Source organism: Martes martes (assembly GCF_963455335.1).
Source record: "Martes martes genome assembly, chromosome: 10".
Taxonomy (NCBI): domain Eukaryota; kingdom Metazoa; phylum Chordata; class Mammalia; order Carnivora; family Mustelidae; genus Martes; species Martes martes.
In genome coordinates this window covers 77,873,253-77,897,748 of record NC_137898.1, presented here as the reverse complement: position 1 = coordinate 77,897,748, position 24,496 = coordinate 77,873,253, and the positions used below count along the sequence as shown (strand labels likewise).

Here is a 24,496-nt window from a genome sequence, read left to right as displayed (position 1 = left end):
GTTCTGTAGACTGAGCCGAGCAACCCCCATGCCCATCTGTTCTTCAAACTGTCCTTTGAATTTTTTATTTCGTTGTTTTTGATGTGGGTAGAAATTCTACTTAGTTCTTTTGAAATACACTGTGTGATTTTAAAAATTCCCTGCAGATGTTTTTAAGCCTGTCTCTAATTTTTTGTGCGCATAGTAAAGATATTTGTTCTGTATTCTGTGTCTAATAACCCAGTGTCTGAATGCCTTTGGCTTCTTTTTATTGTCCATTTCTGATTTCTGTTTCTGCTTGTTCTCATTTTCGGTGACTTGTTCCCTTGTATGTTTTGTTGTCTGTTGTCCCTAAGAAATGATCAGCAGGAGTAATTTGAGATCAGAGATGAAGTTAAGTTCCCCCAGAGTTGATTCATATTTGTTTCTCCAGGCTTCTAGAGGCACCACAAGTCTTAGGCCACATTAAACCACATTTAGAGTTGTGACTTGAGGTTCAACCAGCTAATAATATACTTGCAAAATCCTGTTTGTACATATGCTTCTCTCCTTAACCATTGTGGTCCCAGCTTAAGGTAGGGAGGACATGCATTAGGTCACCTCCTCCCGCCAGTCTTGATCAGGCCTTGACAGTTCTCTCTACAGAACTGTCAAAACCAGTGTGAACATTTGTCCAGATCAGCAGGTCCCCAGAGAAAAGGATTCTGCTTGCCTCTCTGAGTTGGAGCTTTTCTTCTGTTTTGGCCTTTTAATTCTTTATGTGATCAGCAACTCAGTGACATTAGGAATTTTTTATATGTTTGATGAAGCAATTTGTGTTGCTTTGAGTAGGAGTGTTTGTCTGAAAACCTAGCCCACATACACAAATACGGAGGTTTTTATCTTTATTTTCTTTCTTCAAAACACATACGTGGCTGCCTCCTTTGCATCTAGAACTTTATATCTCATAGGGGTTTTGTGAGCATTTTTTTTTTTTTTTAGTTTCTACCCTTGGCTCCTTTCAGAACTACTATGCCTGTGAGACTTTTAACAGATACTCTTTCATGAGCTCTGCTCTGTTACCCATTGATAATGTGGAAGAAAGCTTCTGTTTATATAGAGAAGACAGAAGACCAGTTACAGTGCTTTAACCCACTGAGCCACCCAGGCGCCCCTACAGTGCTTTAAAATGTTCACAAATAATCCTTTTTTTTTTTTTTTAAGATTTTATTTATTTATTTGAAAGGGAGAGAGAGAGAATGAGAGGAGAGATGTCAGAGGAAGAAGCAGACTCCCTGCTGAGCAGGGAGCCCAATGTGGGGACTTGATCCCGGAACTCCAGGATCATGACCTGAGCCGAAGGCAGTCGCTCAACCAATTGAGCCACCCAGGCGCCCCCACAAATAATCCTTTTTTTTAAAGTAATAATACTCATTTGTAAAAAGTAAGCCAAATTAATATGAAACTTAAGATTTCCTGAATTATGTTTAGGAAAAAAATCTATTTGTTATGCCTTTTGCAGCAGATGGTATGGTTAAGAACCTGGGCTTTGGAGTCAGACCTGGTGTGAGTGGTCCAGCAATTTACCAGCTGGCTCCATGCCCATCAACCAGGAGCATCGGCAGAATGGGGTCAGAGTCATTCTTTTTCATCATGGTGTCCATAGTGCCTGGCTGGCATAGATGCTCATTAAATGCTTGAGAATGAATAAAAGTTATTTAGAGATTGGTTAGCATAAAGGTTAAAAGCATGGTTCTAAAGTCAGCCATTGGTTTGACTTGACTCCTTGATTTACTAGCTATGTGTCCTTTTAGGCTTTCCATCTTCAGTGTCCTCGTCTGTAAGTGGGCTGATGATTGCATTTATCCCATTGGAGTTCTTTTGAGAATTAATGAGAAAATACATGTGGACTATTTGGCATAGTATATATACATGTTAAGCCCCCAGGAGGCGTAAACTGCTTCTTTCCATTCTATAAGCTTCAAATCCTTAGCTATAAAATTGGCAGCTTAGTACTGACTCTACAGAGTCGTAACAAGTATCAGTTGAACTCATGGGTATACATTACTTAGCATAGGATTTAGTAAGAACCCAAAAAATGATTGCTATTAGTATTAGTGGCAGTGGTGCCTGGGTGGCTCAGGGTCCTGGGATCGAGCCCCGCATAGGGCTCTCTGCTCATCATGGAGCCTGCTTCCCCCCTCCCCCACGCCTGCCTCTCTGCCTACTTGTGATCTCTCTCTCTCTCTCTCTCTCTCTCTCTGTCAAATAAATAAATAAATAAAAATCTTTAAAAACAGAAACTTCCAAAGCCCTGTTGTAAATGGAGGCATGAAGAGAGCTGTAACAGTATGATTCTATTATTAACAAGCCCTGTGGAGTGTAGAGATTTATTATTGTACTGGAATTTTATTGGAAACGGTAGATACTACACTTCAGCCAGCGGCAGTTGTAAATAAAGAGTTGACAGCCCCAGTTTTTCCCTTGAAGTTTGTCTGCAGACGGTGGTGACCGAGTTAGTGGTGGCTCTGAAGGCTCTGTGATTCCATGTAGTTTACCATCATGGCGGCCGCTAGCTATGTTATCAGAGTACCTGCTCCTTCTAGTCTCTTGGCAGAACTATTTCCATTAATCACCTCTTCTTGGTCTTTGCAGCGATTTTCTGCATGAATTATGATTAACACTATTTTATGATGTAAGAAAGACGTTAGGGTTCAAAGCTGACAGCCAAGAAGAAATTCTTGAGACATCTTTGGTGCAAAAAGATGTTTTTTTTGTTTTTTTTTTTAAGCACAGGGACAGGACTTGGGCAGAAAGAGCTGTGCTGAGTTATGAGGAGTGGCCTATTTTATACTTTCAGGTTGGGAGGGGGTTGGGGATAGTGTAAGCCTCCCAAGTATTTTGGAAACAAGGTTTCCAGGATCCTAAGGGGGTTAACTATTGTTAGGAAAGGTAATTTTATTATTGTTTAGTTAAAAACTCTGTCATGAGACCCTTCAAATATATATGGGTGGGTCCTGTACTTAGGGGATGATTGCCAACATGTATCTTGGGGATAGAGATAAAGCAAGTTTCCAAAGGAATTTTTATGTGTTAAAGTAGACTTAGGGGGTCCTAGAGTTGGGCTAAGATTACCCTTTGCCCTGAGCAAAGTATCAACTTCAAGGTAGTTGAGTCCCTAGAGGAATGTCACTCTTCTGTTTCAAGGACTTGCTAGTGGGCTGTAGGTAGTAAGGAAATTCAATAATTTTTCTTCTGCCTTTATTTCCCACATCACTTTATAGGCGGGGAAATTGAGACTTAAGGAAGCCAAGGAGCTTGGCTCTGGTCACCCAGCTAGTCAGTCAAAATGAGTTTAACTCTACAACCACCATACTGTATTGCCTTCCTAACTGAACTCGATGCTTATTTTTCTGATAATGTTAATTTATCTCACTGACATTTGTTGGGGATACAAAGAAAGGAGGGCCATTTATTTATTTATTTTTTAAGGCATGCTCCTTAGGATCTGAGAGTTTGAGGAGTCAATTAGTCAATAATTATTGAGTAGAAATATTCTTTAAGAGTCATGATGGCTGACTTTTTTCATTCAGTTGCCCTCTTTAGCCTTTCGAGTAGAGTTAGGATGTAAGGCCCTAGTAATTGAGTAGAGTGGATAAGAACTTTGCTTTTGCCCTTAATTTCTCCTCTCAGATAGACATCACAAGACTGGGGATAGAACCTGGAATAGGAAAAATGAACAAATCATAAATTTAGGCTAGAGAGAAGAATTTCTGAGTTTTCAGACTACAGGAATTTTGGACTTTGTGGGTTTCTCTGAGCTTTTGACTTTTTCAGGGCCTCTTTCTTTTTTTCTCCTCTTACCCTGTTTAATTTGGGGGTTGTCTTGGGGGAAACACTGTTTTATATTAAGAAATTGGTAAGGCTTAGGAGGAAATAAAACTCTAATTGGCAGTTTGAAATTTATTCTAGGTTTTAAATATTCTGTACCCAATTCATTGTAGTGGGAGTGGGGCAAGAGAGGGGGTGCGGGGGCTCACACCACTGAGCAATTCTTAGCCATCAGCTGGGTTTCCTACAAATTGACCCAATTCTGACACTGTCTACCCAGATGTAGCATCAGATTCCATAGGGTAAGGGCTGAGTTCCACAAGATCGCCTCCCTCCGCTTCAGAGGCTAATCAGAAATCTAGCTGTGCTTTTGACTAGCTATCCATCTTTTTCCCCTAATTTCCTCTTCGGGTTTAATTAATTTCCTGGGGCAGCTCACAGAACTCAAGGAACTAGTTAATTCACTAACTTACTGGTTTATTACAAAGGATACAAATCAGCAGCCAGATTAAGAAATACAAAAGGTAAGGTTGCAAACAAAGGATTTGTATCCGCAGAGTTTGGGGGCCAGCAGCCTGGCAAGTGGGAGCATTCTAGTTTACCACCTCTAAGCTTACTGAACCCCTCCTTTGGGTTTCTGTGGCAGCTTCATTACCATTAATTGATTAAATCATTGGCTATTGGTGATTGATTCAACCTCCAGTCCCCCTGTCTCCTTGGAAATCTTGGGGTGGGATTGAGTTCCAGCCTTCATTTCCTGATTTCCATGTTGGTTCCCCTGGCAACCAGCCCCCAGATTTAGGTTTGGTTCGAATGTCACTTCATTAACATGACAAAAGACACTTCTCTGGCTCTTAGTACTTAGGAATTTCCGGGTACTAGGAGCTCTGCCAGAAATGGGGACTGAGACTAAACACGTATTTCTTATTATAAAATCATAGTATCGTGATTTTGCTCTTGGGAAATATAAAGGGTTAGCTAAACTTCATGTTTCTAAGTTTTTAAAGCTAAAATATGAGGATTTAAAGGGAAGTTTTATCATAGCGTAAAAGATAACGCTGTTGTCTAGGATTTTCTCTGGACTCTTTCTTAGATACTGAATATGGCTAACAAAGTAGAGGAGAATAAGAAAGCTCTTACTGGAACCATATGGTTCCTGATCTAGCCACAGGGAAAGGCACTGCCAACTGTAAGGGAAAGAAGTCATGAGGAGGGTTACCTCTGATATATTTGGAGTTTAGTCCATTTGATGATCAGATTTTATCCTTCATATAGTTCCTATGAAATATTTTTAGTGTAGGTGTATTTATGAACATCACCTGTTATTTTATTTGAATAAGCCATGAAATCAGGAGACTGGCAGCTAGGCATTGATTTATTTGAACATATAATTCCACCTCCCTTTAGATTTTAAAAAATATAAATATTTTATAATTGGCTATCATGGATTTTTGTAGATTGAGCTTACAAAGTCTTCAGCTAAAGATAGGTACAATTTTTTCTCAGTTATTTTAAGAATAACATAGTGGATGTTTATTCTTTCACATTACAGCCTTTAAATCTGCAAGACAGCAGCCATCCCGAAATGTTGCTACTAAGAATTATTCAGAGGTAAGATGAAAAGTTTTATAGTTGTGTGTTAATAATTTATGCTTCCTGTGTTTTGAATTGTCAATTCTTTGATCTACAAAGTAAATGAAGAAAAAGTGGGAAACATTAAAGCTGGACAGAATATTATGGGTTATCCAGACCAAGGGCTTCTGGGATTTTTTTTTTTTTCTTTAAGTACTGGATCTCAGGGGCACCTAGGTGGCTCAGTCATTAGGCCTCTGCCTTCAGCTCAGGTCATGATCCCAGGGTCCTGGAATCAAGCCAGGCATCGAGCTCCCTGCTCAGTGGGAAGCCTCCTTCTCCCTCTCCCACTCTCCCTGTTTGTGTTCCTTCTCTTGCTGTGTCTCTGTCTGTCAAATAAATAAAAATATTTTTAAAAAAATACTGTATCTCATGATTAGGAACCCATAAATGTGTGTTTACAGTAATATTTTCAAGGATAACATTGTTGAGCCAAAAAGGTCCATGCATGGAATATTAATATTGAAGATTGGAGTTCAGTGCATATAGAAGTCTTATTTAAATCTGGCTTCTTTTTGTTACTTATCCTCTCATGATACCACGGTTTGTTTGCTGATGGCTGGGAGCTAGACTCAAGACAAATTAAGCAGTCAGAATGTAAGGACCTCTGTCTTAAGCTCTAGATTCAATAACATAGGCCCTCTGCACTTCCTTTGGATTACAAGATTTTATATGCGTTTGATGCGCCTATTACCTTACTTTCAAGACCCACATGTCTTTATGCCTAAGGCGGTGCTCTTGCTTTTGTGTCAGGGTTTCTCCATAGCAGCACTATTGACCAGATAAGTCTTGAACCAGGAAGTCTTACTGGGAGGGACTGTCCTCTGCATTGTGGGGATTTTAGCAACATCTTACCCTCTACCCTCTAGATGCCAGTAGCAACCCCCCCAATTATGACAATCAAAAATGTCTCAGACATGTCCCTAAGTTTCCAGAATAATAGCCATTATCACCTGCAGTTGAGAATTTGTGTTCTGTATCATACCTGCCCCAACAGCATTCTCTCAAATTTCATTCTTCAACTCTTGAATATGTGACAAAAGTTACCCACCCTTCTTTTCCAGGAAACTTCTCTGCTCTGATTTCATTTTGTCCTTTTATATCCCTTAACCTCATCTTTCCCCCTCCTTCTTGCTGTTGTTGCTGATATGTGGGTGCCCGTGCTAATAACTATTATCCTGAGCTCCATTCTATTATTTGCTTTCAGCTATTGCCTGGTGTCACTTGCAGATCATCTAAAAGCAAAATTAGCACACCCACAAAGTAGCTTCTTTTCTGGATTGTTTCTCTTGTAAGGCAGGAACATGAGTTCAAAAGGAATAAGTTGTGCTAAAATAGCTTTTTTTTTTTCATTCATTCATTGTGGTTACACAGTGGTAGATTGGAGGAGTGTTGAATACCTTTGATTCCTTCAAGGCACATAAGACAGTCTTCTGGTGGTTTTATGACAAAATGCAGAAACATTGGCCAGATTCATAGTTTCTTGGACAACTACATTTAACAATTTTTTATTAATAGCTTTAGGTCAGCCTGGAGGGAGAGCTCTCAGGTACTGTTTTTTCACTGTTTTGTCCTTGGCTTTATTCCTTAGCTGAAGATGTAGCAAATGTGTGTATTAAGTGTCAAGATAATACAAAATGTAGAGGGATAAGTAAGTAGTATTTTTTTTCTTTTTTCCTTTTTTTTTTTTAAGATTATTTATTTATTTATTTAACAGACAGAGATCACAAGTAGGCAGAGAGGCAGGCCGAGAGAGAGGAAGGGAAGCAGGCTCCCTGCTGAGCAGAGAGCCCGATGTGGACTCGATGCTGGCTCGATTCCTGGACCCTGGGATCGTGACCTGAGCCGAAGGCAGAGGCTTTAACCCACTGAGCCACCCAGGCACCCCAGTAAGTAGTATTTTAGATGATAGAATCAAGAATAACAAATATCTTGGGGTGCCTGGGTGGCTCAGTCAGTTAATGAGTACCTGCCTTCGGCTCAGGTCATGATCCCAGGGTCTTGGAATCGATCCCTGCATTGGGGCTCCCTGCTCAGTGGAGAGCCTACTTCTCCCTCTCTGTCTCCCTCTGCTGCTCTCCCTTCTTGTGCTCTCTTGCTCACTCTTTCAAATAAATAAATGTTCCTCTAGGTACCCTGGCTGCCATGGTATTTAGGAGAAGAGTGAGCTCAGACATGTATAGAATACCATTTGTGATTGTAGAGTGACATTAGAGGGAAGTCAGGTTAAGCTTCAGGTTTTGGTTGTTGTGGGGTTTTTTTGTTTTGTTTGGTTTTGTTTTGAGATTTTATGTATTTGAGACATGGAGGGTACTGAGGGGAGGAGGAAGGAGCAGAGGGAGAAGGAGAAGCAGACTCCCCACTGAGCAAGGAGCCTGCTGTGGGGCTCCATCCCAGGACCCCAGGCTGATGACCTGAGCTGAAAGCAGTCCAGTCGCTCAACCAACTGAGCCACCTAGGTGCCCCAGACTTAAGTTTTAACAATTGGTTTCTGCCTCCTTTTTCCTGACTTTTTTTTCTAATATATTAAAAAAACACTTTTTGAGATACAACTATTTATTTTTATTCAGATAAATTCCCATAAAATCTATTCACTGTTTTGTTTTTTCCCTTAGGTGATTGAGGTGGATGAGTCAGATGTGGAAGAAGACATTTTTCCTACGACTTCCAAAACAGAACAAAGGTAGGTGCAGTGATTTCCTGCAAGAAGAAACACCCGAAAAAATTTTAAATCATCCAAAATTCTACCTATTCATTTTTCTGTGCCATAGAAGTTTAACAGATTTGTTCTCAACTGGCCAAGTAAATAGAGAAGTGAAAAATAGAGCAAAGCCAAGTTCATAGAGATGACGCAGCATTACTGCAGGTATTTTTCAGTGAAACTTAACCTCTAATTTGTTTCCTTTTGCCTTTATTACTCAGGGATTTTCCTGATGGAGTTCTGCGTTCTCTCTAATGAACGGAGTATTGTATTTTTTTTATTGTATTTTTCTAAATATTTGATTTCAGCTTCTCTTTCATATCACAATTTTACATACTGCGTTTCACAGGGTGCTGTGCCAAACACTAAAAAGAGGATCATGTTGGCTTTTCCTGCCTTTGGAGCGCTCATGTGCTTCTACCTGTCCCTTTTGGTTTTTGCCATTTTTGCTATTACTTGGCTTGATGCACTGTTAGCATTTCTCTTTTAGGTGGACACTGCTTAACTGAAGCTCAGTTAATGAAAATTTCTACTTAAGAAAATAATCAAGAGCTTTTTTTAACTCTGATTTTCTTTGTGAGCATTATATGAGGTCTGATGGGGGACAGAATAAACGTTTTCACATGGTTACTGCCTTTAGGCAATGCAAGTTATAGTGGAGAAGAGAGATGGACACATTTTCAGTCCATTAAAGGATGATGAGTCAGTACATAATTATGTGTGAAATTTTATGATACAGATTAGTTGTGAGTGCTCATAGGCTCTTAGAAAACGGAGCAAGAATTATGGGCTATGAAAGCAGGAAGTGTTTTCTAAGGGAGTAACATTTAGCTGAGGTTTTGAGATAGGAATCTGGAGCAGAGGGGTGGAGAAAGGCAGCTGAGAGTAATGGCCTGAGCAGGAGTTGTTCGCAAGAAGGAAGAGAATGGGGGCACCTGGCTGGCTCAGTGGGTTAAAGCCTCCGCCTTCGACTCAGGTCATGATCTCAGGGTCCTGGGATCGAGCCCTGCATCGGGCTCTCTGCTCAGCAGGGAGCCTGCTTCCTTCCTCTCTCTCTGCCTGCCTCTCTGCCTGCTTGTGATCTCTGTCTGTCAAATAAATAAGTAAAATCTTAAAAAAAAAAAAAAAAAGAAATTGTTTAAAAAAAAAAAAATGGGGCGCCTGGGTGGCTCAGTGGGTTAAAGCCTCTGCCTTTGGCTCAGGTCATGATCCCAGGGTCCTGGGATCGAGCCCCGCATGGGCTCTCTGCTCCGCAGGGAGCCTGCTTCCTCCTCTCTCTTTGCCTGCCTCTCTACCTACTTGTGATCTCTGTCTGTCAAATAAATAAATAAAATCTTTAAAAAAAAAAAAAAAAGGAAGAGAATGAGGAAAAAAACCCTGCCTCAGTGTTTCACACTGGTTTCATGATCTCAACCTTGTTTTCATTACCTGAGGGTAAAAATTAAATTTGATTTAAATTAAAAGAACAAGAGAAATTAAATACTAAAGAATGAAATTTTATTGGGTAGGATTGAGCTTGGGAAAGGCCAAAACCATTGTAGTATCTCGGATTTTTCACCTACCCCATCTTTTAGAACCAATTTTCATTCCTTGGGCATGATATTGACCCTACAGAGAATATATGCTTTATGTGAATTAAGGATCTGTGTTGGGAAAATTGGTATATGTAGTTCCACATCCATATATTTATTCAGTTACATGTTATGCTAGGAGCTGGGAGTAGAAATATGGAAGAAACGTCTCCTTCCTTCGAGGAATTTCCGCTTTAGCGTTATGCTAATTACGAGGCACTAATAATCCAACAAGGTAAATGTTTTATTCAAGTGTAATGAAATCTGAGGGAAGTGACACTGTCTTCTAGAATAGGTCATCGAAGGCTTCACAAAGAAAGTAGATAACATTTGGGTTGATGATCAACAGGTGTGTAAGAATGTTTAAAAGAAATTGTCAGAGAGGAAGAATTTCTTCTCCCCTTCAAGGTCTTTGTGGCTGAGCTAAGAACCAAATTGACATGAGACAGATTAATAGGAGGAAATCAAGTTTAATTTCATACATAGGGGGAATCCACACAAACGTGGAAATTCCAAAGACAGACAAAATGAGGTATATATGTCATTCTGAAATAAGGGAGTAGGGATCTTGGACATCAGTGGGAAAGGAAGCAATTCACAGGAAGATGAAAGACAGTAAGTGCTTGGTAAACGAATGTTTGCCGGGCCACTCAGAATCAGTAGGACAGAGAGGATTTTGATCAAACAAAATCTTTGTTGGGTTCCTCCCTATCTACCATACCTAGTTCATACCGTAATATGGTTACCTGCCTATGGTGATAGCTCTCTTCCTGGAGTAGGTCCAATATCTAAGTCCTTTTTAGGCATTTGGGGGAAGGTAAAGAGCTTTCCTGAATCTGCTGAGTTTTGATTGCTCTTTAACTCAAAATAATCCTCATGTCAAAGTAACCGATGTTGGGATGGCCTACTTTTGGCCCCTACAAAATTATCAGGGTGCAGCAGTAAAGAGTAATGTCACAGGCCACAGACATCTGCTTGAAAGCGAGATCAGGGAAGGCCTCTGAGGAGATCACCTTTAAGGTAAACTCTTCAGGTGCCTGGGTGGCTCCGTCGGTTAAATGTCTGTCTGTGGCTCGGGTCATGATCCCAGGGTTCTGGGATTGAGCTGCTCGTTGGTCTCCCTGCATGGTAGGGAGCCTGCTTTTCCCTCTCCCTCTACTGTTCCCTCTGGTTTTTCTCCCTCTTTCTCTGTCAAATAAATAAATACAATATTTTTTTTAAAAATTAACTGAAATCTTGCTGAGAGACTTGGCCTTGTAAAAAGCAGAAGGAAGAGCACATACAGAGTGCCTCTCTTTTTTTTGCTTGTTTTTTTCTTTTTAATTTAAATTCATTAATTAATATATAATGTATTACTGGTTTCAGAGGTACAGGTCTGTGATTCATCAGTCTAATACAACACCCAGTGCTTATTACATCCTGTGCCCTCCTTAATGTCCATCCCCCGGGTACCCCATCCTCCCCACCTCAGCAACCCTCAGTTTGTTTCCTGTGATTGAAAGGCTCTTATGGTTTGTCTCCCTCTCTGGTTTCATCTTGTTTTATTTTTTCCTCTCTTCCCCAATGATCCTCTGTTTTATTTCTTAAATTCCACATATGAGTGAGATCATATGATAATTGTCTTTCTCTGATTGACTTACTTCACTTAGCATAATACCCTCTAGCTCTATCCATGTCATTGCAAATGGGAAGATTTCTTTTTTTTTTCCTGATGGTTGAGTAGTAGTCCATTGTGTATATATATACACCACATCTTTCCATTCATCTGTTGATGGCTACCTGGGCTGTTTCCATAATTTGGCTATTGTGGACATTGCTCTGTAAACATTGGGGTGCAGGTTCCCCTTCAGATCACTACGTGTATACAATATATACATGTATACAAATATATTTCTTCCCCGCAGACAGAGAGACAAACCGTGTGTGTGTGTGTATGCGTGTATATGTAAATACCTAGTAGTGCAACTGCTGGGTCATAGTGTAGTTCTTTTTTTAACTTCTTGAGGAACCTCCATACTGTTTTTTCAGAGTGTCTGCACCAGCTTGCTTTCCCACCAACAGTATAAGAGGGTCAATATCTGTCATTTCCTCATCTGTTAATTTTAGAATTTTAGCCATTCTGATTGGTGTGAGGTGGTATCTCATTGTGGTTTTGTATTTTTCTGATGCTGAGTGATATTGAGCATTCTTTCATTGGTCTGTTGGCCATTTGTATGTCTTCTTTGGAGAAATGTCTGTTCACCTCTTCTGCCCATTTCTTGACTAGATTTTTTGTTTTTTTGGTGATGAGTGATAAGTTCTTTATAGATTTTGGATACTAGCCCTTTATCTGATAGGTCATTTACAAATATCTTCTCCCATTCTGTAGGTTACCTTTTAGTTTTTGTTGACTGTTTCCTTTGCTGTGCAAAAGCTTTTTATCCTGATGGAAGTCCCAGTAGTTCATTTTTGCCTTTGTTTCCTTTGCCTCTGGAGACGTGTCTAGCAAGAATTTGCTGCAGATGACGTCACAGAGGTTGCTGCCTGCGTTCTCCTCTAGGATTTTGATGGATTCCTGTCTCACATTGAGGTCTTTCATTCATTTTGAGTCAATTTTTTGTGTGGTTTAAGGAAATGGTCCAATTTCATTCTTCTGCATGTGGCTGTCCCATTTTCCCAAAACCATTTGTTGAAGAGACAGTCTTTTTTCCATTGGATATTCTTTCCTGCTTTGTTGAAGATTCGTTGACCATAGAGTTGAGGGTTCATTTCTGGGGTCTCTACTCTGTTCCATTTATCTATGTGTCTGTTTTTGTGCCACTACAATACTCTCTTGATGATTACAGGTTTGTAATAGAGCTTGAAGTCTGGAATTGTGATGCCACCAGTTTGGATTTTCTTTTTCAACATTCCTTTGGCTATTCGGGGCCCTTTCGGTTTCCGTACAAATTTTAGGATTATTTGTTCCAACTCTGAAAAAAGTTGATGGTATTTGATAGGGATTGCATTAAATGTATAGATTGCTCTGGGTAGCATTGACATTTTAACAATATTTGTTCTTCCAGTCCATGAGCATGGAACATTTTTCCATTTCTTTGTGTCTTCCTCAGTTTTTCTCATGAGTGTTCTTTTTTTTTTTCCCCCAAGATTTTATTTATTTATTTGACAGAGAGAAAGAGATCACAAGTAGGCAGAGAGGCAGGCAGAGACAGAGGGGGAAGCAGACTCCCTGCTGAGCACAGAGCCCGACGTGGGGCTCGATCTCAGGACTTTGAGATCATGACCTGAGCCGAAGGCAGAGGCTTTAACCCACTTAGCCACCCAGGTGCCCCTCATGAGTGTCCTATAGTTTTCTGAGCACAGATCCTTAGCCTCTTGAAAAAGAAAGAAGCTTACTGTAGTTTAGGAGCCAGTGACCAATCCATGGAAAAGAAGGGGTTGGGGTAAGAATAAGAAAAGCAGGAATACATCATGAAGCAGTAACAGTTGAGCAGGGTAAGGACTTTATTATAAATACAGGGAAATCCATGGAAGGATTTTGAGAGAGTAGTGGCACCATCTGATTTACATTTATAAAGGATCCCTGTGGAATAGGAGGCAAGGTACAAGTAGGCTAACCTGAAAGGAGTGTGTGTAGTCCCCAGAAGAGAGATGACAGAGGCTTGTACCAGAGCTGTGGCAAGGGAAAGGGAAGGAATAGACGGTTTCAGGGTATATTGGGAGGTAGACGTGACAGAAGTCGGGGATGTATTGACTATCTGGAGTGAGGGGGAATGAGGTATCATGGTTGGTTTCCAGGTTTTCTACTTGAACTCTTAGTGCCATACACTGAGAAAGTCATCAAAGAAGAGAAATAGATTTTGGTAAGGGATGATGGGCAGAAAATCAAATAATTCTGCTTTAGATGAGGAAAGTTTGAGATGCCTGTGAAATTTATATGAAGGGGGTGGTGGTAGGCAATTGGATATATGAGTCCGTAGCTCAGATACGAGGTTTGAATGATACCTAAATGTCCTTCTCCACAGCGTATAACAGATACACAGATACTGAACTTGAAGCTGTTAGAATGGATTGATCACCTTACAAGAGAAGGTAGAGAAAAGAGGGCTTTGTGTTCTAGTACCTGGGTTTTAACCTTTAGAATTTAGGAAAAGTAGAAGCAATGAGAAAGACCCAGAAGAGTATGGCATTGCCAAAGCCAGTGCCGGCCTTGGTAGAACGAGTGCAAAGTACCAAGACAGGCTGAGGTGCAAGTCAGGTTGTGTATTTGTGGTCTATAGTTGAGGATAATTGGGGTAGCATTTTTCAGTCTTGAGTTACTGTCTTAAACTTGAGTCCTATATTAGTCAGGACACCTTAGGTTCTTTGGTCCAATAAAAACCTAACTCGAATTTGCTTAGGGAAAAGGAGGTTTATTGAAAGAATATCTGAGTATGTCAGTCCATCAAAGGAAGAGAGTCCCTTTCAGTACTTGCTTGGTCATTCTTGTCTTTGTGAATTAAAACACACACAAACAAAAACAAGTGTAGCTTTCTGAGGGTTTTTTTTTTTTTCCCCAGTAGTGCATCAGTAGTCGAGAGGAAATAAGAAGTTTAGGTGCATGAGGTCCTTATTTTTCATTATTAGAACTAACGGAAATACTATTTTAGTATGTTTGACATATATTTTAAGGGTATTAAAGAAAAATATCTTGATTTTTGTTACCATTTTGTGTTGTCTACTTTTCAGTAGAATAAATGTCTGTCGCTTTCTTATTTACTCCTGCAGTAATAAGAATAACTGAATTGATTATTCTTCTGAGTCTTTACATGTGAATTAGCTTGTGTGGTGCTCACATGCACCCCAGGAGGCAGATGAAGCTGTAACTATCCCATTGTCCCTTGGAAGAAAGTGAGGCACAGTAGGTTAAGTGGCTTACTTACTTACAGTGGCCTAGCCAGTCACACAGCCAGGGGTTCTGCTGCAGACCTGTTTCTGCTGCCGCTTCGCTTCATAGCACCACAGATTCACCTCTCAAACCACTGTGCAGGCAGTAGGGACCATTTAAATGATGAGAGGCAATTTAGAAATTAACGTTTTTGGCAGCAGATCAGAAATCAGCCATGGTAAATTTGTGTTTCTGATGAAGCAACGACTGACACAATTTTGGCGGGTTTTGAAGACTTATTTACTAATGGCAAGGTTTGTATGGTTATTTTGATTATTTACAGTATTTAAGCTCTGCAACTTACAAGGTATGGGCCTTGTACAAGTTGTTTTACTTCTCTGTGCTTCAGTATCCTCATTTATAAAATGAATATAATAGTATTTACCCCATATGGTTATGAGATTTAAGTGGGTTAATACTTATAAAGTGCTAAGTACAATGCCTGACACATAGTAGTAACACAGTAACAGCTCCATAAGTGCTCATTAAATAAATTAAATAACAGGCTAGGGAAAATAGAACAAGAGTAACAGGAGGAAAGGTAAACAATAAAAGCTCCAAAATACCCAGCAGTTAACTTGGAAAAGGAAATAACTTAAGGGCTGTAAAACTGCCTCCTGCCAGATGGGTAACAGAGAGCCTACTTTTCCTTGGGAAGGTTGTTCCAAACTTTGTCCTTGTGCTGGCAATAAGAGGGCCGGCCATTCAGGTTTGGTAGAGGTACCAGATAAACTGAGGACCCTCCCTCAAAACATGAATAAGAGGGGTACAGTCGGGGGTGGGGGGAGTGGGGCAGACATTGGGTGGTAGGAAGTTTGCATTTTTGTGGCACCTGTGATGTGCCAGGCACAGTATTAGGCCAGTTTTAACATGTCACCTTGTGCTTAAAACACTGCTACAGCTGACTTCTTGGCTGAACATCTCTAGGCTGACTGCTCTAATTTATGGCCCCAAATGGTATCTGAACAAAAAAGGGAAACAAGCTTAAAGCTCCTGGTGCTCAATTTGATACACCCTCTCTTTTTATTTTAGCCATCCACATGAAGCAAATCAAATTACACTTTTTCTCATATCCAGGATAAGGCCCATTTATTCGACCCAGCAATCAAAAGAGTATAACCATTTCTTTCCCTCCCTACTGTTGATTTCTAGGGCTAGGGGTCCTTCACAAATAAGATCTGTAAGTCTGTGGAGCCCCCCGATGCAGAACTTAGGACTCTTGCTGTGATCAGATGAGCCACTGTACATCATAGATGACTGGCTTGTTTCTGGGTCCCATTGGTTATTTGGGGAGACATCAGAAGCCAAGTCAGGTCTCACTGGGTTTTTTTTTTTCCATAAACCAGCCCCCAGGAAGAATGGGTTCACCTAACTTCCGCCTCCTTGGCACAGTGGCTGGATGCTCTTGATGACCTGCTTCCTGTCACAGATGGAAACAAGTCAGCAACTGACCGATCCCGCTTAGGCCAAGTATAGAGAGATGGGCATGTCCCAGATGGATCACTTGATAAATTTACTTGATCTCTACTTCTAAAGCCGTGTTGCACTTCAAGTTTGCTTCATAGATCCTCCTGTCCTTTACTTTTATGTAGAAGAACCTGTGGGTTTTTTCTTTCCTTCTGACACATGCCCTCTTAATTCTCAACCCACTTGTCCAGACAAGATCTTCAGATATACTTCAGACGTACTTTTGCTGTAACATCCCAGTGCATGGTAATAAATTAGTAGCTAAAAGTTTACAAATGCTGCTTTCATTTAAGACTGGAGTTGGCAAACTTTCTTAAAGGGCCAGATAGTAAATATTTTAGGCTTTGCAGACCAGGAGGCAAAACTGAGGCGATTATGTAGATATTTGTATAACCATTTAAGTGTACCCCGTTTCAAAATGGGAGAACCATTCTTAGTTCATAGGCAGTAAAAAACCAGGCTGGATAGACTGCAGTGACCTGATCTAAGAGGATTTAGAATTCCTACTGATAAAAAGACATACGGGGAACCTGGGTGGCTCAGTGGGTTAAAGCCTCTGCTTTCGGCTCAGGTCATGATCCCGGGGTCCTGGGATCGATTCCCGCATCGGGCTCTCTGCTAAGCAGGGAGCCTGCTTCCTCCTCTCTCTCTGCCTCCTTGTGATCTCTGTCTGTCAAATAAATAAAATCTTTAAAAAAAAAAAAAAAGACATACAAATATGAGTTCCTTTACCACAAGTTAAGCTTCGTAAGGACGGGAATCATGATCTTGTTTGCCAATATTTCCCAGGGCCTATCAGAGTACCTGGAAAAGAGCAAGCTCTCTGTGTATATTTGCTATTTGATTTGGATCGAACATGAATAAGGCGAACAGTGAGCAGCCCTAGAAAATAGTGAGCCTCCCCCGAAATCCCTTTATCTTGTGACAGAAAGATAGCTGGTATTTGAATATAAATATTTCCATGTTCAATTTTCAGGAATGGGGGATGGTAGTAGATGCATGTTAATACATGCTAAGCACTATAATAAGCAAGGATCGGTGTAGTGTTTAATAGATGTCAGGCAACTGATCTAAGTCTTTTAGCATATTAACGTAGTAATTCTCTAAAAACTTATTACTATCCTCATTTTATGGATGAGAAAATTGAGGCAGAGAGACTAAGTAACTTGCCTGAAGCCACATAGCTAGTAAGTGACAAAATTGGAATTCAGACCCTAGCTCCAGAGTCCTTTTCCTCACCATTACGTTTTTACTGTCTCTAATGTAGATTGAAGGGAAGAGATTAGCTGTTTTTACTCGTGGCTGCTACTAGAATGAAAAAATTGTGCTTAAAAGGGCTCATGAATTCTCTCGTTCATTTTCTTTGTTTTTCCCGTGTTTCTGCCTCAGGTGGTCAAGCACATCATCATCAAGCAAGCGCATGTCCCAGAGCCAAATAGCTAAAGGAGTTGATTTTGAATCAGATGAGGTAATAAAGTAATATTGTTAAATCGTCATCAGTTTTCAGCTGTTTATAAAATTTAAGTAAGGACTGCTAAGCTAATTGCTGGAAATGATTTTTTAAAATACATGCATTGATAACCTTCCTTTGAACTGTACTTAATGTTAAGAATCAACAAGTAGGGGCACCTGGGTGGCTCAGTGGGTTAAGCCTCTGCCTTCGGCTCAGGTCATGATCCTGGGATGGAGCCCCACAATGGGCTCTCTGCTCAGCGGGGAGCCTGCTTCCCCCTCTCTCTGTCTCTGCCTGTCTCTCTGCCTACTTGTGTCCTCTGTCTATCAAATAAATAAATAAAATCTTTTAAAAAAAAAAGAATCAACAAGTAGCGTTTGTTGGGTACCCGTAAATCTAAATACTCAGCTATAAAAGGCCTGCCAGTTTTTAAAATAGGATATTCACTGAATTCTTAATTAATTTGCCCTGTTAATCGTGGATCAGAATAGTTTTTCCTCCATTTCTGTCATTTATATTTGGAGAAGTGATGATGATATTCTAGAAGTTTTTAATGTTACTTTAATAAAATATTTACTAAGTACTTACTACATGCTTTATACATTTCATATATAAAAGGGTACATGGTGGTGATTTTCATTTACAGAGGGATTCAGATATTGACTAAAGTGCCACATGGCAGGATGCGTGAAAGAAACTCCAATTTCTGTCCAGGCCATAAAACTACCAAGTCTCTTCTAACCTGGGGGAGAAGGAATAGAGAGGCAGACTCAACACTAGCCTCTTGGCTTCACTCATCCGTTCGTTCAGCTACGTTAAAGCCTGGCCTTTCCCATTCCTCCATGGCAGCCAGTTGACGGGCCTTTGCTAGCTTTTGTTGAATTGCTTTAATGTGTTTTTCTTAGCTCTGTAACCCTTTCATTTCTTTCTTTCTTTTTTTTTTTTTAATTTTTGAAAGATTTTACTTATTTGAGAGAGTGTGTGCAGGCAGGGGGGCGGCACACAGGAAGAGGGAAAAGCAGACTCCCCGCTGAGCAAGGAGCCATACCCAGGACTCTGAGATCATGACCCGAGCAGAAGCCAGACACCTAACTGACTTGAGCCACCAAGGCACCCCATTTCTTTATTTTTATTTAAAAAGTTTTTTAATTGTGGTACAAACATACAGGGTAAAATTTGGCATCTTGGGTGCTTGGGTCGCTCAGTCAGTTAAGCATCTTTCTTTGGTTCAGGTCATGATCCCAGGGTCTTGGGATCGAGCCCCATATTGGACTCCCTGCTCCGAGAGGAGTCTGCTTCTCCCTTCTTCCTCTCCCTCTACTCCTGCTCCTGCGTGTTCTTTCTCTCTCACACTCTCACACTGTCTCACAAATAAATAAAATAAAATCTTTTTTAAAAAACATTTATTTATTTATTTATTTGACAGAGATCACAAGTAGGCAGAGAGGCAGGTTGGGGGGGTGGTGAGGGAGGGGGAGCAGGCTCCCTGCTGAGCAGGGAGCCCGATGATGATGCGGGGCTCAAACCCAGGACCCTGAGACAATGACCTGAGCTGAAGGCAGAGGCTTATTAACCCACTGAGTCACCCAGGCGCCCCAAAATAAAATCTTAAAAAAAAAAAAAAATCTTGCCATCTTAAACATTTTTCAGTTGCAGCACACTAGTGTGAAGTATATTCACTTTGTTGTGAAGTAGATCTCCAGAATTTTTTCATCTGGAATTAAAAATCTCCACCCACTGAGCAACTCCTCATTTCCCTTTCCTCCCAGCCCCGGTAATCACCATTCTACTTTTTGTTTCTATGAATTGGACTGCTTTAGATACGTGCTGTAAGTGGAGTCACAGTGTTTATCTTTTTGTGACTGACTTATGTCACTTGGTGTGCCCTGCAGGTTCATCCCTGCTGTAGCCCTTGACTCACACCTTTCATTTTGAGCTTCCACTGTTGCTGTCATGTTCCTGTATCCCAGCTGGGGTTTTGAACCAGCTTGAGGAGAGGACTCACCAGCAGTTCAGGCTGCAGAGAACAATGGTAGCATGAGCTCAGGCTCCCTGTGAAATAGTACCAGGTTGCCTCCAGGAGGGAAGCAAGCAGTTGTGGTCATTTGTTCATTCCAATCATGTAGATGGACATGTTAAATGTTAAAGTTAGAGATTTGGGTATAGTTCATGTTAACTGCAAAGAAAAGCAATTAGCAGATTATTATGCCTCAAGTTGGATTTATCTCTGGTTTTTAATAAGTTCTGCCTTTGTTAACAGCAGAAAATGAATCAGTAATGAGAGTGAGTTTGTATTTTTCAAGGCATTCATTTCTCACTAGAGATAGGTAACGTAGGAAACAAATGATAGCTAACTTAGCCTAGCACCAAATAATTATCCCTTTTTATTAATGTCTTAAAAGAAATAAATCAGGGACACCTGAGTTGCTCAGTCAGTTAAACATCAGCCTTCGGCAATCCCAGGGTTCCACATCAGGTTCTGCACTGGGCTCCCTGCTCAGCCGGGAGTCTGCTTCTCCCTCTCCCTCTACCACTTCCACCTGCTCGTGCTCTCTTGCTTTCTCTCCCTCTCTAATTAATTAAAAAAGAAAGAAAGAAAATTTACAGGCAAATTTGCTTTCTCCTGGATATTTAGCTAGAGAATACATCAGAATCAATTTTAAGTTATCCTCATCAAATTTTATAATTTGGGCTTATCTGAGGTTTGTTAGTTTTCCTGTTCTTACTGTGCATATAATCTTCGGTCTCATTCCAGCATGAGAACTCTTCCATACTGCTTCTTTTTCCAGAAAGACACTTCAAAGATTGATTTGCTAGGTGTCTTTTTGCAGCAGTCTAAGAGTAGCTGTCTACTGCTGGCATGAAATGGGTAACAGGAAATAAGAATTATAGCTATTTCTGAGTTAGGTCCTGTGCCTTCATATTTGGCCGGCGGAGGGGAGGGTGAGTTTCCAGAATATTAGGTAACACCAGTAATAAAATGTAATTGGGAAAAAAACTCAAAAAGCAAACAGAAATGACGTGAAGAGTATTAACTTTCCTGGCTTACCCATACTTTATTTGCCTTTTTTAAGGTTAATAATTGAGAGAAATGTATATGGTATATATTGTAGGAATCCACACACACACACACACACATATATCAGGATCAGTTATTTTCAGTGCTTGCTAAGAATTTAACTGACTGACTGACTTCCACGGTGAAAGAGCTACCAGGGAAGGGAGGAAAAGATAAATGAACAGACTATTCATATTCATAAAGCAAAGAGAACAATGAAAGGCACCTCATGTGAAAGGATGAAATGGCTTTTATTGGTATTGTTGTTTACCTGTGAGCATGTCTGTCTTGTCTGAGTGAAGCGTGGAACAGTCACTCATGTAACATTTGTATGTCATTTCAGGATGACGATGACGATCCTTTTATGAACATGAGTTCTTTAAGAAGAAACAGAAGATAATGTATTTAATATAACTTTGAAGTTTTCAAGGTTCGGGAAAAATCAAAATGTTGCAAGCTGAGAGTTTACAGTTGAAGATTTTTAAAGTACTGCTGTTAACTAAAGAATTTGAAAAATATGTACTTAACAGGGAAATTTCATGTTTAAGAATTTATGTTTTGGGGTATCATTTCCTGAACATGACTCCTTTAATTGAGATGCTTCCCAGCTCAAGAACATACAGAATAAGATTGGTTCTCCTTATTTTTTTAATCTAGTTGTTAACATTACCTGGGGCTGCTCTATAAAATCAGAACGTTATTTTCTTCACATGTATTAGTGTACGTCTTACAGAATGAGGGCTTTGCTTAAATACCATTCTTGAGAGTAAGGATTAAAAGAAATCTATCACTATATGTTTCTGCTTCATGATCAAAGACTATGAGTATTTTAATGTAGTTACGTTTAGCCAAAGTTGAGGAAAAGAGCTTATAAAATTTGACCCCTTTATAATTTTAATAAATTCTAGAGATTCTGGATTTCCTCAAGGTCAATCTTTGCGAAACTGTGCCTAAGCTCACTGTTCATTACTATATATTGTTCTTTATCTAAAGCTTGTGATAGTGTCAGACACTGAGACTTTGAATGTTAGAGGTACCTTATGCTTTGAAGAATTAGACATATTTGTATTTAAAAAATAGAAAAATCTCAGAATTAAGTTTTTGATTTTAGTTGTAGCAAAGATTTTTAAAAGATTGGGTTCCCATTGGGTTCCCATTAGTGATTTTCTTCATTCTTCATGGTTCTCTCTTCCCTTATTCTGGAGCTCTCTCATCTATTTCTACAAGGAAAAGTGTTAAAAAAAAAAAAAAAACACTTATTCTAACTGTATTTTTTCAAAAATATTGAAGAACTTTTTTAGATAGAGTGATCAATTGAGCATTATATTAGATGAAAGTACTGAACTATAACTTCTGTGGACTATCAATGCCAAAATTTTATATTAATAATATTTTATCTTAGCATCGGACATGGCCAGTTCCAGACATCTTAGTGAAGCAGCCTTGTTAAGGCCATATTTTCTCCCATCCAGGTACTGGCCAAGCCCGACTCTGCTTAGCCTCCGTGATCAGGCACATTCAGAGGGTATGGCTGTGGGCAAGCTTGCATTTCTTTACTTGTGTTGCGGGGGTGGGGGAGGCAATAATGATTTGACCTTTTCAGATTTAAGCTCAATAATTCCATCTCCATCTTAAGACTGTTAAAACACCCCTGGAGTATTTCTTGTTTTCATCTCTAATGTAGCTATATTTAAAGACTTCCTAGGGAAGTCACAGATCTCAGTGGTACAACAGCCTGACATTTCTTCACTTATAGAATTAAACACTTGACTGAGCAATATTCATGATTACTGGCGTGGTCACACCTGAACTGTCAGATTATAAAAGAACATTTGCATAGTGGCTTTCTCCATATTATAGCCCTTTGACATGGCTTCCGTCAGAACTGGGATATAACATTCTGTGGGATGAACTGGGATAAAAAATCTGTTTTGAATATTTTTTTAAAATATATTCTATATCAACTTGAGCATAAAGATCAGGTCAGCCGACCGCATTAACCCAACGAAAGGCATTATCCTGTGAAATATTGTCAGGACCATGTCACAACATCTTGACTATTCCCAGCAGCGAAGCCAGGAATGAGAGTTGCTTCCTGTGTAGAATGGAAACTGGTTTGGATGGTGGCGTCCAGGCAATGTAGGCCCCACATGGGGCAGGGTCAGCTGATGACTCTTCTCCCCTGCCACCGAGATGTGCCCATGTGGGGGTCATTGCGAAGGACACAGTCACAAAAGCATGCTGACAGCTTCTTATGAAAAAAGAAGACTTTCTCTCCAAAAATTGCTCCATGGTATGACAAAGGTACTAAATGTCATGCCGATAGCTCCCAGGAAAGGTGATTCCATGGCAGTTAGAGAAGTGAAAATCTCAGTGAATCCAAGTCACTTTGTTAACAGCTTGTATCGCTTCAATATGGTAAAACGTGAAAGAAAATCCTTCCTGATTGAATATTGTTAACATAGTTAAATATGCCATATAGCCTTGCTATTCTCTATCAAGACCATAAAATCTAGGGTCTTTTGGGTTTTCAGAGATGTTAGTACAGGTGTGTAGAGGTGATTCCAAATGATGACAACCTGCAGTTGCTTTCTGGCGGCCCAGAGAGCAGTGCTGAAAACGTTCTGAGGGAAAGATCTTTCCATCATTTACCAAAGAATAGACCTCTTTCTGGTGTTTTGTTCCTATTGTAAAAATAGAGCGGCGTGTTTACAAGGTTAAGAATGCACTGTAGTTCTAGGAAATTCTAGGAAGTATGATTGGTGCTTAGAAAGTTCAAGCATGTAGGCATAGGACTTAATTCGGGTACATAGAAACCATTTCTTCCCTGTAAGCTTTTAAAATTACAGAGTACAAAAACAGAAAAGTCATGTGGCTTAATAAGGAATTACAAAGTGAGCACTCATGACATTTCTATTCCGGTCAAGAAATAGACCATCACTTGTGCCCCAGAAGCCCACTGAGTGTTCTGCCATCTCCTCGGGCTAACCAGTCTTGACTTCTGTCATTGAGAAGCTCTTCTTTTTGCCACAAGGTGGTGCTTCCACCGTTGGATGGCAGATAGGATGATGCAACAGCAAATCTGAAAGGAAGTATAGTTTTGCAGTAAATTTGGAACCTATGCAATAATACTAAGCCTATGCAGTAATACCAAATTAGCCTTCTAATCTTAGATGTAAATTGCTTTACATATTTCACCTGGCTTTGCCTGTGCCTGAGGAAGGTGCCAGTTCAATAAATTTTACAAATACAGGTTCAAGAAGAAACTTTTATGTTTTAATAAACAAAGAGAAAAACCCTTTATTAGAAAAAACAAAAAGTCTCCCATTGTAAAATTTGTCTTTTGAAATGTACTATATTTAAAAAATAACTTCCCCCAATGTAATCTGACTTTTTAAATCTATCGTGCATTTAATTCATGGTGTTCTGTAGCTTTTTAAAGGCTTACTTCCATTAAAATTATTGTAAAAGTTTTGTAGAATAAAGGTTTGTGTTTTAAGTCCGAAGAGCTTCCATATTCTTGAATGAAAAATGTCTGCATTTTGTTATTTGCTTATCCCTTCTAATACTTTTTTTTAACTCATTGTTTATTAGCTACGTCTGAAGACACTAGAATCTTAGTTTGAGCTCTGTAAAGCCAGTTAACATAGCTTGCTATTGCCGGCACATTTGTGTATCTTGACTGTGACTATTCACTAGAGCTGGTTTTAGCTGTTTTTAAATTATAAAGGCAGTGAATATTTATTCTTTAAAATTCAAACAGAGCATATATTAAAAATATGTATATTTCCCTGTAATCCTCTCCAGACGTAACTCCCAACAATTGGGTACACATTTCTCCGATTACTTTAGCATGATTACTGACCAAAATTGAATTAGAACCCCCAGTTACGTAGTCACGTATTTTGAGTCCCTACAT

At 39.8% G+C, this 24,496-nt stretch overlaps 1 protein-coding gene across 1 annotated transcript in view; it reads left to right on the top strand.

Moving 5' to 3' along the window:
* Positions 1-24,079, top strand: part of MRE11 (MRE11 homolog, double strand break repair nuclease) — a 77,962-nt gene extending 53,883 nt beyond the window's left edge. Inside the window, exons 17-20 of the mRNA XM_080815946.1 lie at positions 5,342-5,400; positions 8,037-8,104; positions 17,456-17,534; positions 20,921-24,079. Of these exons, the coding sequence (XP_080672072.1) occupies positions 5,342-5,400; positions 8,037-8,104; positions 17,456-17,534; positions 20,921-20,977 (263 nt within the window). The 3' untranslated portion in view covers positions 20,978-24,079. The remainder of the gene's footprint in view (positions 1-5,341; positions 5,401-8,036; positions 8,105-17,455; positions 17,535-20,920) is intronic.
* The last annotated feature ends 417 nt before the right edge of the window (positions 24,080-24,496 follow it).